The 12,213-nt window shown below is 43.6% G+C and overlaps 2 protein-coding genes across 4 annotated transcripts in view; both read left to right on the top strand.

Annotated features, from left to right (window-relative positions):
* The window catches only part of CA5B (carbonic anhydrase 5B), a 92,203-nt gene extending 89,362 nt beyond the window's left edge, over nucleotides 1-2,841 (top strand). For both annotated transcript variants that reach the window (XM_037986358.2, XM_007991114.3), the window contains one exon: nucleotides 958-2,841. In XM_037986358.2, the coding sequence (XP_037842286.2) occupies nucleotides 958-1,137 (180 nt within the window). In that variant the 3' untranslated portion in view covers nucleotides 1,138-2,841. The remainder of the gene's footprint in view (nucleotides 1-957) is intronic.
* A 5,839-nt stretch (nucleotides 2,842-8,680) lies between these two features.
* Nucleotides 8,681-12,213, top strand: part of ZRSR2 (zinc finger CCCH-type, RNA binding motif and serine/arginine rich 2) — a 32,244-nt gene continuing 28,711 nt past the window's right edge. For both annotated transcript variants that reach the window (XM_007991118.3, XM_007991117.3), the window contains exons 1-2: nucleotides 8,681-8,779; nucleotides 9,183-9,262. In XM_007991118.3, coding sequence (XP_007989309.2) covers nucleotides 8,739-8,779; nucleotides 9,183-9,262 — 121 coding nt within the window. In that variant the 5' untranslated portion in view covers nucleotides 8,681-8,738. The remainder of the gene's footprint in view (nucleotides 8,780-9,182; nucleotides 9,263-12,213) is intronic.

Below are 12,213 nucleotides of genomic sequence, written 5' to 3'. Positions count from 1 at the left end.
GCCATATGTGGCTTGTGACTACCGTAATGGACCATGCAGAGGACATTTCCGTCATTGCAGAAAGTTCTATTGGACAGCACCAGTATAGAGAATCCTGTCTCCAGTTAAGACACCTACATGCAGCCTGGTGTGGTAGCTCACACCTGTAATCCCAGCACTTTGGGAGACCTAGGTGGGAGGATCACTTGAGGTCAGGAGTTCAAGAGCAGCCTGGGCAACATAGAGAGACCCTGTCTCTACAAAAAATTTAAAAATTAGCTGGGTGTGGCAGCCTGTGCCTATAATCCCAGCTAGTTGGGAGGCTGAGGTGGGAGATCACCTGAGTCCCAGAGGTTGAGCCTACAGTGAACCATGATCACACCACTGCACTCTAGTCTGGGTGACAGAGTAAGACTTTGTCTTAAAAAAAAAAAAAAGGAAAGGAAAAAATAAAGACATCAATATGCATTGCTTTGCCCACAATACCCAGGTGCAGTGAGCAATCAGTAATACTGATTTTATGTTAATGATTCAGTTAAATTGTTTTATAAACCCACTTTTTTTGGTGTTGTTAGTATATGCATCAGACCTTTCCTTTCTCATTCTGTAAGCTGGCTCTTTTGCTTATTTAAAGAGGAGGTTCTTGAGAATGAAAGAGATGAATTAACTCATCATCCTTGGTAAATGGATAATATGTGGGGACAGGGCCTTTGCCCCAAGTCTTTGGATCCCAAGGGCCCTCCTGGTTTCACCACCTCCTGCTGCTCTCCTCCCCACAGGACCACCATCAGGATCACCACCACCACTGGGCATTTTATTCCCTGTCAAGTGGTGAAGGCATTCTTACCCAGAAATAACTTCTCCTTCTGTATCTAATTTGCAAGGAATGCTCAGAATTGTAAAAATGAAAGTAATTTATTCACGAGGTAAAGCAAGTTTTCTATTGAAATTATTTCTGCTTTCTGTTTCTATTTCTAGCTTGAGCAATTTCGAACCCTGCTTTTCACTTCTGAAGGGGAGAAGGAGAAAAGAATGGTGGACAACTTCCGCCCTCTTCAGCCACTGATGAATCGCACTGTCCGTTCATCCTTCCGGCATGATTATGTGCTGAATGTACGAGCGAAATCCAAGCCGGCGACCAGCCAAGCAACCCCCTAAAACGTTCATATCTAGGCAGTATTTTGCTTTTGCTATAATATATACTAGCTTACTAAAAATTGTTAACTAGACTATTCTAAGTGCCTGCATTTGATAATATTTACAGATGAGCATTTCTTAGCATGAGAGTGCTTCATCAGTCTTTGAGGAAAGTGATTCAGTACCTGCTAAGAGACACAAGTTTTTCTTGCAGCTACCTGCTGGTAATTGTAATGCCTTTTTTTTTTCTTTTTTTCTTTTTTTTTTTCTCTTTAAGAGACTAGGTCTTGCTCTGTTGCCCAGGCTAGAGTGCAGTGGCCCAGTGATAGCTCACTGCAGCCTTGAACCCCTAGGCTCAAGCAGTCCTCCTGCCTTAGCCTCTGGAGTAGCTGGGGCTACAGGTGCTGGCCACCTGGCCCGGCTTGTAATATCTTTTTATGTCTGACATTTTTGAGCTATCTTTTTTATGTTTATCCATTAGCGGTTCTATAGCACTATACATAGGGATTATAATCAAAAGTAAGGCACAGACACTGACCAGAACTCAGGCCTTTCAGAAACAGCCTGTTGGCCCAGACTGGTACTTCCTGGCTGAACATTGGCCATGGTTTTAGATGTATTTTATTTTATAACATGAATGTGTATTCTTTCATAAGGGCTTATCAATCAGTATATTATATTTGCCCCAGTGTTTAGTTGTTACAAGGACATGATACGCTTACTATCGATTTATGATGTAGAAAATATATTTTGTAATTATAAGAAAATAAGACTTTTCCTATACCCAGAAATCCCTTTGCATTTCCGAAGATCAGATATTTTACTTAAAGGTCTGATCATATAGGAAATATATGCAGAATATTTTAAAGAAAATGCTTGGCTGGACACAGTGGCTCACACCTGTAATCCAGCACTTTGGGAGGCTGAGGCGGGAAGATCACTTGAGGTCAGGAGTTCGAGACCAGCCTGGCCAACATGATGAAACCCTGTCACTACTAAAAATAAAAAAAATTAGCCAGGCATGGTGGTGGGCACCTGTAATGCCAGCTACTCGGGAAGCTGAGGCTGGAGAACCGCTTGAACCCAGGAGGTGGTGGTTGCAGTGAGCCAAGATCGCACCACTGCACTCTAGCCTGGGCGACAGAGTGAGACTCCGTGTCTAATAAAAAAGAGAAGAGAAGAGAAGAGAAAAGATGCTTAAAGTGCCTAGAACTTAGAATTCTTTCATTGTACATTTCCAGAAATATTTTTCAAAGGACTAGTAATCTAATAGCCTATGGTTTATAATATTATTTTGTATTATTTGCACACTGTTACATAGTATATAATGATAATGTTTTCTACAGTGAAAGAGCTATCCTGTCTTCACTTTACAACTGTCTGAACTTTATTTACTCATTAGTCAAGGTTCTTTGCAAGGCAGGTGATTAACTTAAATCTCTCAGTTTATACAGTGCTTTAAAAAACTTTTGTTATGGTAATAGGGAGAGAAACTTGTCAGATAGGCTAAAATCTAGATAATTCTACATATTCTGAGGAATTCTTTTTTTTTTTTTTTTTGAGGCGGAGTGTAGCTCTGTCGCCCAGGCTGGAGTGCAGTGGCCGGATCTCAGCTCACTGCAAGCTCCGCCTCCCGGGTTCACGCCATTCTCCGGCCTCAGCCTCCCGAGTAGCTGGGACTACAGGCGCCCGCCACCTCGCCCGGCTGGTTTTTTGTATTTTTTAGTAGAGACGGGGTTTCACCGTGTGAACCAGGATGGTCTCGATCTCCTGACCTCGTGATCCGCCCGTCTCGGCCTCCCAAAGTGCTGGGATTACAGGCTTGAGCCACCGCGCCCGGCCTTCTGAGGAATTCTTGCCCCCGTGTCTCTTGCTTATAAATATCTTGGAATGTTTCCAAATGCGTCTAAGCCTGTGTTCAGACTCAGTGTTGCATCAATGACTGGTAGTAGTTCTTTCATTAATATGTTTGTCATCTGGTCTGCAAGATAGGGTTGGATGAATATACTTAACACTACTGACTGTACACTTAAGATGGTTAGGAAGGAAATGGGACTACATCAGACTTAAAAATTTCTGTGTGTCAAAGGAAGCAATCAACAAAGTGAAAAGGCAAGCTCTAGAATGAGAGAAAATAATTGCAAATCATAGATCTTATAAGGACCCCAAATCCAGAATATATGAGGAACTTCTATAACTCAACAACAAGAAAACCAAATAACTCAATTTTAAAAAATGGGCAAAGGACTTGCACAGACATTTCTCCAAAGAAGATATACAAATGGCCAATAAGAACATGAAAATATGCTCAACATTGCTAATTATTAGGGAAATATAAATCAAAATCACAATGAGTTATCATCTCACGCCCATCATGTTGGCCACTATCAGAAGAACAAAAAAATAACAAGTATTGGGGAGAATGCAGAGAAGTTGAAACTCTTGTGCACTGTTGGTGGTAATGTAAAATAGTGGTCATGGAAAACAGTACACGGGTTTCCCAAAGAACTGAAAACAGAATTACCATAAGAATTACCACCAAAGCGGGATCTCAAAGAGATATCTGTACACCCATGTTCATAGCAGCATTATTTACAATAGCCAAGAGGTTCTGGAAGCATCCCAAATGTCCATCAACTGATGAATGGATAAAGAAAATGTGGTATATACGTTCAATGGAATATTATTCAGCCTTTAAAAAGAAGGAAATGCTATCAAATGTACAATGTGGATGAACCTTGAAGGCATTATGCCAAGTGAAATAAGCCAGCCACAAAAGAACAAATACTGTATGATTCCTCCATGTGAGGTGTCCAAAGTAGTCAAGATCATACAATAGAAAGTAGAAAGGTGGTTGCCAAGGGTTGGGGGAAGGGGAGAGGGTGAATTTGTATTTAGTGGGTACAGAGCTTGTGTTGCAAGAATTCTAGAGATCTGTTGCAAAACAAGTGTGATTGTACTTAACACTACTGAACTGTATACATATAAGTTTGAGAAATAGCTCTTTTAAAAAGGGGGAAATGTGAAGGCTTTTGCATGTATGCCCTAGGAAATGCATAAAATTCTTTTTTTTTTTTTTTTTTTTGGAACGAACTTCCGCTCTTGTTGCCTAGGCTGGAGCGCTATAGCGCCATCTCAGCTCACTGCAACCTCTGCCTCCCAGGTTCAAGCAATTCTCCTACCTCAGCCTCCTAAGTAGCTGGGATTACAGGCGTCCGCCACAACACCCAGCTAATTTTTGTATACTTAGTAGAGACGGGGTTTCACAGTGTTGACCAGGCTGGTCTTGAACTTCTGACCTCAGGTGATCCACCCGCCTCAGCCTCCCAAAGTGCTGGGATTACAGGCGTGAGCCACCGCGCCTGGCCGGAAATGCGTGAAATTCTTAAAAAGGTAAACATGGTAAAAAGAGAAGTCTTTGTTAATTTTCTGCAGTTCACCTGTTTCGAAGTATAGTTACCTTTAAAAGAGTAAACACACAAGATATGCATTTTCCAGAGCACGCAGGCTTTCCTCCTAGCTGTCTTGTGAAACGATCAGTGCAAAACCCTACTGCACTGAGTTTTCCAAATTGAAGGGAGAAGCAATGTACAGAATGCTGACTTGCCCTTACCTCTTATATCTAGTGTTCTGGCGTGATTATTAACCACACTCTTTTTCACTTTGAACCATGTCCTGGTTTGCATGGGCACCTTCCCTGCAGAGGTGATAGAAGCTGGCTTGAGGCAGTTTCTTTCTCCATGCCTTAGTTAGATGACCCTGAAAGGGGCACGGCGGATTTCCCTGGCTACTGATACACCTTAACAACAAGCTTGTGTTTTTCATGCCCTCAAGTGTTTTACTTGCACTTTCCTAGACATAAAGGTGGAAAATTGGGCCTAAGGTCTGTCAAAGGTCTTGGAAAAGAAGATTGTATTAAAATTGCTGCCCATCTTCATTAAATAATACTAGCTCAATAAAAGCCTTTCTTTACAATATTAGTGGTTGGTGAAAGACTTCCTTCCTATTGTTTCAGTCTCTATATATGTCTGTAAATTAATGAGATATCCTTTAACAGGTTCAGTGTACACTGGTTACCAACCTGTCTGAGTCCAGTGTGACAGAGCACACTCATACCCAATACATTACATGAAGCAGATGTATTACTTACAGACAGGAAGCAAGGGACAAAAGAGGCCCTGGCTCCATGGTGAGCCAGTACCCCAGGGCTCAAGAAAGCTGCCCGGGGCAGGGCTGATGGAGTCTTGACTGTAGGTGCCCCACTTGCACCATAGCCTGCCTTGGGTTATATACCATAGGAGCCCCATAACTCATTGGGCAAAGCTTTAAAGGACATCCTGCTTCCAGGAGAGAGAGGAACACAACCTGGCTGTCTCAAACAGTTCCTCCCTAACTCAAGATGTTACATTCCCTAGGAGGGACACGAACGGGGCCAGGCTGTTTCAGGCAGTTCCTCCATATCAGGACATTGCATTCTCAGTGCATTCTACAGTTACTCTTAAGAACTCCAAGCAAGGAAGAAGGGAGAACTGGGTCAGTCCAAGGCCACCTGGAGAACTGTCTTGTACATGGGTTAGGGTAAAGTTGGCTATTCTAAAACCAGGCATCCACCCAAAAGAAGTCTTGGAAGACATCTTTCTCTGTTAAATTCAAACGATGGTAATTATAGTTCGGAAATGGAATTGGCTTTTAGAGTTACATCTGTAATGAAATTAATAAGCAATTCAGGCCTATTTCTGAAAATGAATTCAGTGGTTAATTGTTAAAAATAAATGTCTAACTCCTATAAAAGGAAATTTACATTCATTTCGAACTCACTAAAAAATCTATGGCTGGGTGCAGTGGCTCATGCCTGTAATCGTGGCACTTTGGGAGGCCGAGGCGGGCAGATTACCTGAGATCAGAAGTTCAAGAACAGCCTGGCCAATATGGTGAAACCCTGTCTCTACTAAAAAATACAAAAATTAGCCGGGTGGTTGTGGCATGCACCTGTAATCCCAGTTACATGGGAGGCTGAGGCAGAAGAATCGCTTGAGCCCAGGAGACGGAGGTTGCAGTGAGCCGAGATTTCTTAGAAGGAATTGTTATTTATTGTTCTGAAGTGAAAGTCTGGTCTGATTCATAAGAAATGTTACAACAGCTCAAACACTGATGCTTTCAGAATGGGCAGCAATTCTCAGCGTAAATTCTCATCGCAAGGACCAGCAAAATTGGTGACTTGCATAGCTACAACATTCTGTGCCATCCAGGGCACTCTACTTTGGGGATACAACTCCCAAACCTCCAACTAGACAGTTTAGTTTAAGATTTAGTCAAGAAGCAGAAAGGTGAAAGTGACAATGTGTAGTAAACCATGATAGATGTTATAAAAGGTGGAATGCTTGTACTGGAAATGCATACACTGCCTCACCCCTCAGGAGGTTTTCACACTAATGATGATGGTGATGATGATGTAACAGCTAAAGTTTTGGAGGCATTCACTATTGCTAGGCACTGTATCAGCATATAGCATGGGTTATCTTAGTTTTCACAATAAAAGCGTTATGAGATGGGAACTATGATTACTCTCTTGATTTTTACAGAAGAGAAAACAGGAGTAGACATTAAGGAATTTACTCAAGACCCAACGGATGCACTGAGCTGGACAAGGTCACCTTGAGGCTGAAGGGAATATGTGTTGCTCCAAGTGTGTCGGTATAAGAGAGATTAGGGTGAGGTTTTATGCAGAGTTTGGGTTTCAGTTGAGTAATTCTAAGGAGGGATTAGGGGAAGCAAGGCAGTTTAGTAATTGAGTATCTCAGCAACTTTAATTTGGAGGAGAACGGAACAAAGCTAGGCCAAGGAATCTATTCAGTCACTCAAAAGATAGAGGTTGTTAGTTATTTTACAGCTGTAATGTATCCTTGTGAGGAACATTTTTTGCTTGGCCTTGTCCCTGGCCTTGTATGTGTACATTACAGTCTGATTATTAGTTGGGGTGATTTTTAGTTTCTCAATCCCTACTCTTATTGCCCCAGTTTAATTCCTCATCACCTCTCACCTAGATTATTGTGATATTCTAGTTTTATCTTTTAATCCTTTATATTGCAAAGCAGAGTAATTTACCTAAAACACAAACACAACCAAAATAAGCCTCTATTTAAAAGCTTTCAACGGTTCACTGTTGTCTCCACAGAATGTAAACAGAGCGTCTTAACATGGCACATCAGGCCCTCCTCCTTAACCTAGCCCTCCCAGGCCATCACTACAACTGTATTCCTTGATACTCTCGAATTGCACTTTATTTTTGTTTTGTTTTTTTGAGACAGAGTCTTGCTCTGTTGCCCAGGCTGGAGGGCAGTGGTGCCATCTCGGCTCACTGCAGCCTCCACCTCCCGGGTTCAAGCAGTTCTCCTGTCTCAGCCTCCAGAGTAGCTAGAACTACAGGCATGCACCACCACACCTGGCTAATTTTGTATTTTTAGTACAGATGGGGTTTCACCATGTTGGCCAGGCTGACGAACTCCTGACCTCTGGTGATCCACCCGCCTTGGCCTCCCAAAGTGCTGGGATTACAGGTGTGAACCACAGCATCCGGCCTCGAATTGCACGTTACATTGGATAGCTGGGCGGGCGTGGTGGCTCGCACCTGTATTCCCAGCTACTCGGGAGGCTGAGGCGGAAGGATAGCTTGACCCCAGGAAGTCGAGGCTGCAGTTAGTCTTAATTGCGCCTGCACTCCATCCTGGGTGAAAGAACAAGACCCTGTCTCTAATATGTAAGAAATGAAAAAATAAATAAATTCGACTGCCAAAATTCTTGCTGTTCCCAGCATATTCCAGTTTCACCTTTCAGTGCCTTTGCTTATGCTGATCTGACTGTAACCGCATTCCCACCTTTCTCCGTCTGGGTAAAGGGCATCTTCCTTCCAAACTCAACTCTTAGCATCAGAAAGCTCTCCTTGATACTGCAATTGAGTCACATGTAATACTGGGAAAAAGAAAAAAAAAAAAAGCTCTCCCTGAATCCCTAGGTGGACTATGTTAGGTAAACTTCATGTTTGCCTGCAACATATGATGTATTGGTTCTTCTCTGCCCCTCGATTGTAAACTCCTCAGGGGCAGAGGTAACAGCTTTGCAGCCCCGGGAGTTAGGTTTGCTTAAGAGACCAGAACAGGTGTGACTGGCAGGGAGCGGAGTCTGGAGCGTTGTCTGAAGCGCTGATAGGCAGATCGGCGGAAGGGCGCGTAACCTGGAAAAGTCGGAAATAAAGCCGGGAGAGCAGCTCTGTACGGGATGTGACTTTATGAGTGGATGCTGAGAAAAGCGGGAGAGTGTGACTTTAACCTGGCCACAACACGTCCTGCTAGGGCAAGGAGGGAGACAGTGATAAAGCACTGGGCAAGTGCTGAAGCGACAATTACTTCTAGGGCAGGGTAAAAGTTTTAGAGGATTTTTGTGGGAAGGAGATATTTATTTGAGCAGCGTTTTGGAAGACGAGCCGCCGAAGGGTACCTCCGGCTTTCCGTTTCTGGTCCCGCGCGTGCGGCGGCTGCTCGATACCCGCGCCTGCGCGTGCCTGTCTCGGCTCTTAGGCCCGCCCTTTCCTGCCAGACCTGGAGGGGCGGGGCGGTGCCGGCAAGATGGCTGCGCCCGAGAAAATGACGTTTCCAGAGAAACCAAGGTATGCTCCGTACGGGGAGATGAGCAGGCAAGCGGGCCGATCGTGGGCATGGAGGATGTGGTGGCAGCAAGAAAAGGGAAGCTAGGCCAAGCTAAGTGAGCCACCGCGGCAGCTCGATTCCTTCCTGGTGCGCGCCCTGGTCCCCTCCCCGGACTTTCACGGGCGGCTGTGGGCTCAGGCAAGCGAGGAGAGGATCAGGTTGGCGGATGGAGAAGAACTGCCGTCTGGGAGTGGGAGCATGAGGGGATGATAGATGCCTGTTCTGTAATTAAACTACAGGAAGCAAGATTTCTCTCCTCAGCACCCGAACTATTTCCTTTCATTGGGCACAGAGGAGCGGGGAGTTCGGGCAGCGCTGCAGTGTAGCCGCTGAGCGTCGTGTATGTATGTCTTAATCTTCCAGCCACAAAAAGTACAGGGCCGCCCTGAAGAAAGAGAAACGAAAGAAACGTCGGCAGGAACTTGCTCGACTGAGAGACTCAGGTAATGGACTCTCTATCCTATTTTCTGTGTTGTGAAATTGCTCTGTCCACTCCAGCCCTAACTTGAAGCCCCAGTGTCAGAAGGAAGTCAAATACTGTGTCAGAGGAAAAATAGCTGTGACTACTGCCCACCAAGTAGTTATTTAGAAACACCTGTCAGAAACGATGTTAACGTACTAAAGTCAGGAAGAGGAAGTCTTGGTGAATGATCGCCCATTGATTAGGTGTAACTGTTTATAAAGTATCTAATATTATAGTTGCAAGCTTCATGAATTACAGTAGCTAGCACAGTCCTTGCACACATAGTAAGTATTCGGTGAATATTTTTCTTCATAAAACCAGCAGGAGTTGAAAGTATTAGACGGTTTGCAAGTTTTTCTCAAACTTGACTAATATGAGACCCTTTGTTTACCCAAATTATTATGTTATTCAAATATATATCAACATACTACTAGTTATGAAGCTCATTTATTTATTTTTGAGACAGAGTCTTGTTCTGTTGCCCAGGAGGGAAATGCATCGGCACAACCATGGCTCACAGCAGCTTCCACCTCCCAGGCTCAAGCAGTCCTCCCACCTCAGCCTCCCAAGTAGCTGGGACTACAGGCATCCACCACCACACTTGGCCAATTTTCTTTTTTCTTTTTTTTTTTTTTGAGACGGAGTCTCGCTCTGTCGCCCAGGCTGGAGTGCAATGGCACGATCTTGGCTCACTGCAGCCTCTGCCTCCTGGGTTCAAGCAGTTCTTCTGCTGCAGCCTCCCAAGTAGCTGGGATTACAGGCGTGCGCAACCACACCCGGCTAATTTTTGTATTTTTAGTAGAGATGGGGTGAAACCCCATCATGTTGGCCAGGCTGGTGTCGAACTTCTGACCTCAGGTGATCCACCCACCTCAGCCTTCCAAAGTGCTGGGATTATAGGTGTGAGCTACCGCCCCTGGCCCACCTGGCTAATTTTTAAAATTTTTGTAGAGATGGGTTTTCACTATATTGCCTGGGCTGGTCTCGAACTCCTGGCCTCAACAGGAAGGCAAGAGGGAAGGCAACTTCAGGCCACCACGCCTGGCGTGAAGCCATTGTTTGACTATAAAACAATATATGAGCTGGGCACGTGGTGGCTCATGCCTGTAATCCCAGCACTTTGGGACACCAAGGCAGATGGATCCATCACATGAGATAATGCTAGGAATGATGTGAAACCGATGCTCCTCACAATATGTATATGGCACTGATGAGAGTTTGGAATGCCTCTACTAATGTTGCCTTATGGTTATTTACCACTTTTTCTATGAAATTACTGTAGAACTTTATTTGTACAGCTGGTCATTTGACCTTCACATGGCAAACCTAACATTTATGTATTAAATCTGCCTGCTTAATGCAATAAAATTAGGACTTAGTTATAAAATTATGTAGTAATTATAAATCCAGATGCGAGCACTGAAATCACACAATAGTACTGGATTATAATGATTGTCATTCACATTATCCAGAATATGCTTATGAAATTATCCTAGACAATTCTTGAAATCCGGAGACCATGGCCTCAAGTAACTAGGATTCTTGGGCCTTGAGAAGCATAGCCATAGAGGTTTTATTTACCATTGGAGTTCCCGAGTAATTATTTTAGCGTCAGTACTGGGATATTTAGAATGGAAGGAGCAGTTTGTTTACCTGCAACCTGTGTTAGCATTTCTGTCTTATTAGTTGAAAACTCATCCACTAGAGGCAGAACAAAGCATCAGGGATAAAAGGAAAACTAGGATAGGTTGGAGTTATTGAGGCCCTTATTGGACTTCCTCTCTCCCTCCTTGAAATTTTCAGCTACTTTACTTTGTTTATGTAACCTGTTTTATTCTAAATATTATATATTCTAATTTTTTTTTAACTTCTTCCTCTTTTTCTTTTCCTGCACTAAATCCTGTAACAGCTGGTATTTGTATTGTTTTGATTTTTTTTTTTCCTTTTTACTTAGCAAAATGTGTTCAGAATGAGCCTCTGTGGAGAGTCAGGCAAGTCGTGTCCCATGGTAGTTTAGTCCATTAAAGGATCCAGGTCACTGGTCTGTCAAGATTATATAACTAATGCCCTATCCAAGACTAAGCACCTGTCTCTGCACTTCTGCTCCTAGTTTTGCCCACTCCAACTCACAATTCTTTGCCTAGTGGTACTATATGAATACTGTAGACTATGGAATGGTCCTGTTTTTTTTTTGAGACAGAGTCTCACTCTCTCGCCCAGGCTGGAGTGCAATGGCACAATCTTGGCTCACCGTAACCTCTGCCTCCCAGGTTCAAGTGATTCTTCCACCTCAGCCTCCTGAGTAGCTGGGATTACAGGTACCCACTATCATGCCCGGCTAATTTTTGTACTTTTGTAGAGATGGGGTTTCACCATGTTGGCCAGGCTGGTCTTGAACTCCTGACCTCAGGTGATCCGCCTACCTTGGCCTCCCAAAGTGCTGGGATTACAGGCGTGAGCCACTGTGCCCGGCCAGGAACACTGCTGTTCATTGTAGCACACATTGGATGGCCAGAAGGCTAGAATGTTGAGTGTTACTGTGAGAGTGTCTTGGCAAATGATTGGAGCACCTTGGCAAATGATTTCTGGAATAGTGAGCTCTTAATTACAGATAGCTTCTTTGGCACCCAGTTCTACTTGAGATAACCTGAAACAAGCTACCTCGTCAGAAATTAAGATATTAAAAGCAAGCTGCAAAAGTATAGCATGATTCTGTGTGTACAGTTACGTGTACAGGTTGAGTATCCCTTATCTGAAATGCTTGCATTGTATTTACCAGTTCAGCATCCCAAATCTAAAAATCCAAAATTCAAAATGCTCCAATGAACATTTCCTTTGAGCATTGTTGTCACTCAAAATATTTGTGATTTTTGGATTTGGGGTGCTCAACCTGTATAATACCATTGGATATACATTTGATCCTTGAACAAT

This window comes from Chlorocebus sabaeus, chromosome X (genome assembly GCF_047675955.1).
Source record: "Chlorocebus sabaeus isolate Y175 chromosome X, mChlSab1.0.hap1, whole genome shotgun sequence".
Taxonomy (NCBI): Eukaryota; Metazoa; Chordata; class Mammalia; order Primates; family Cercopithecidae; genus Chlorocebus; species Chlorocebus sabaeus.
This window is presented reverse-complemented; position numbering and strand designations above follow the sequence as displayed.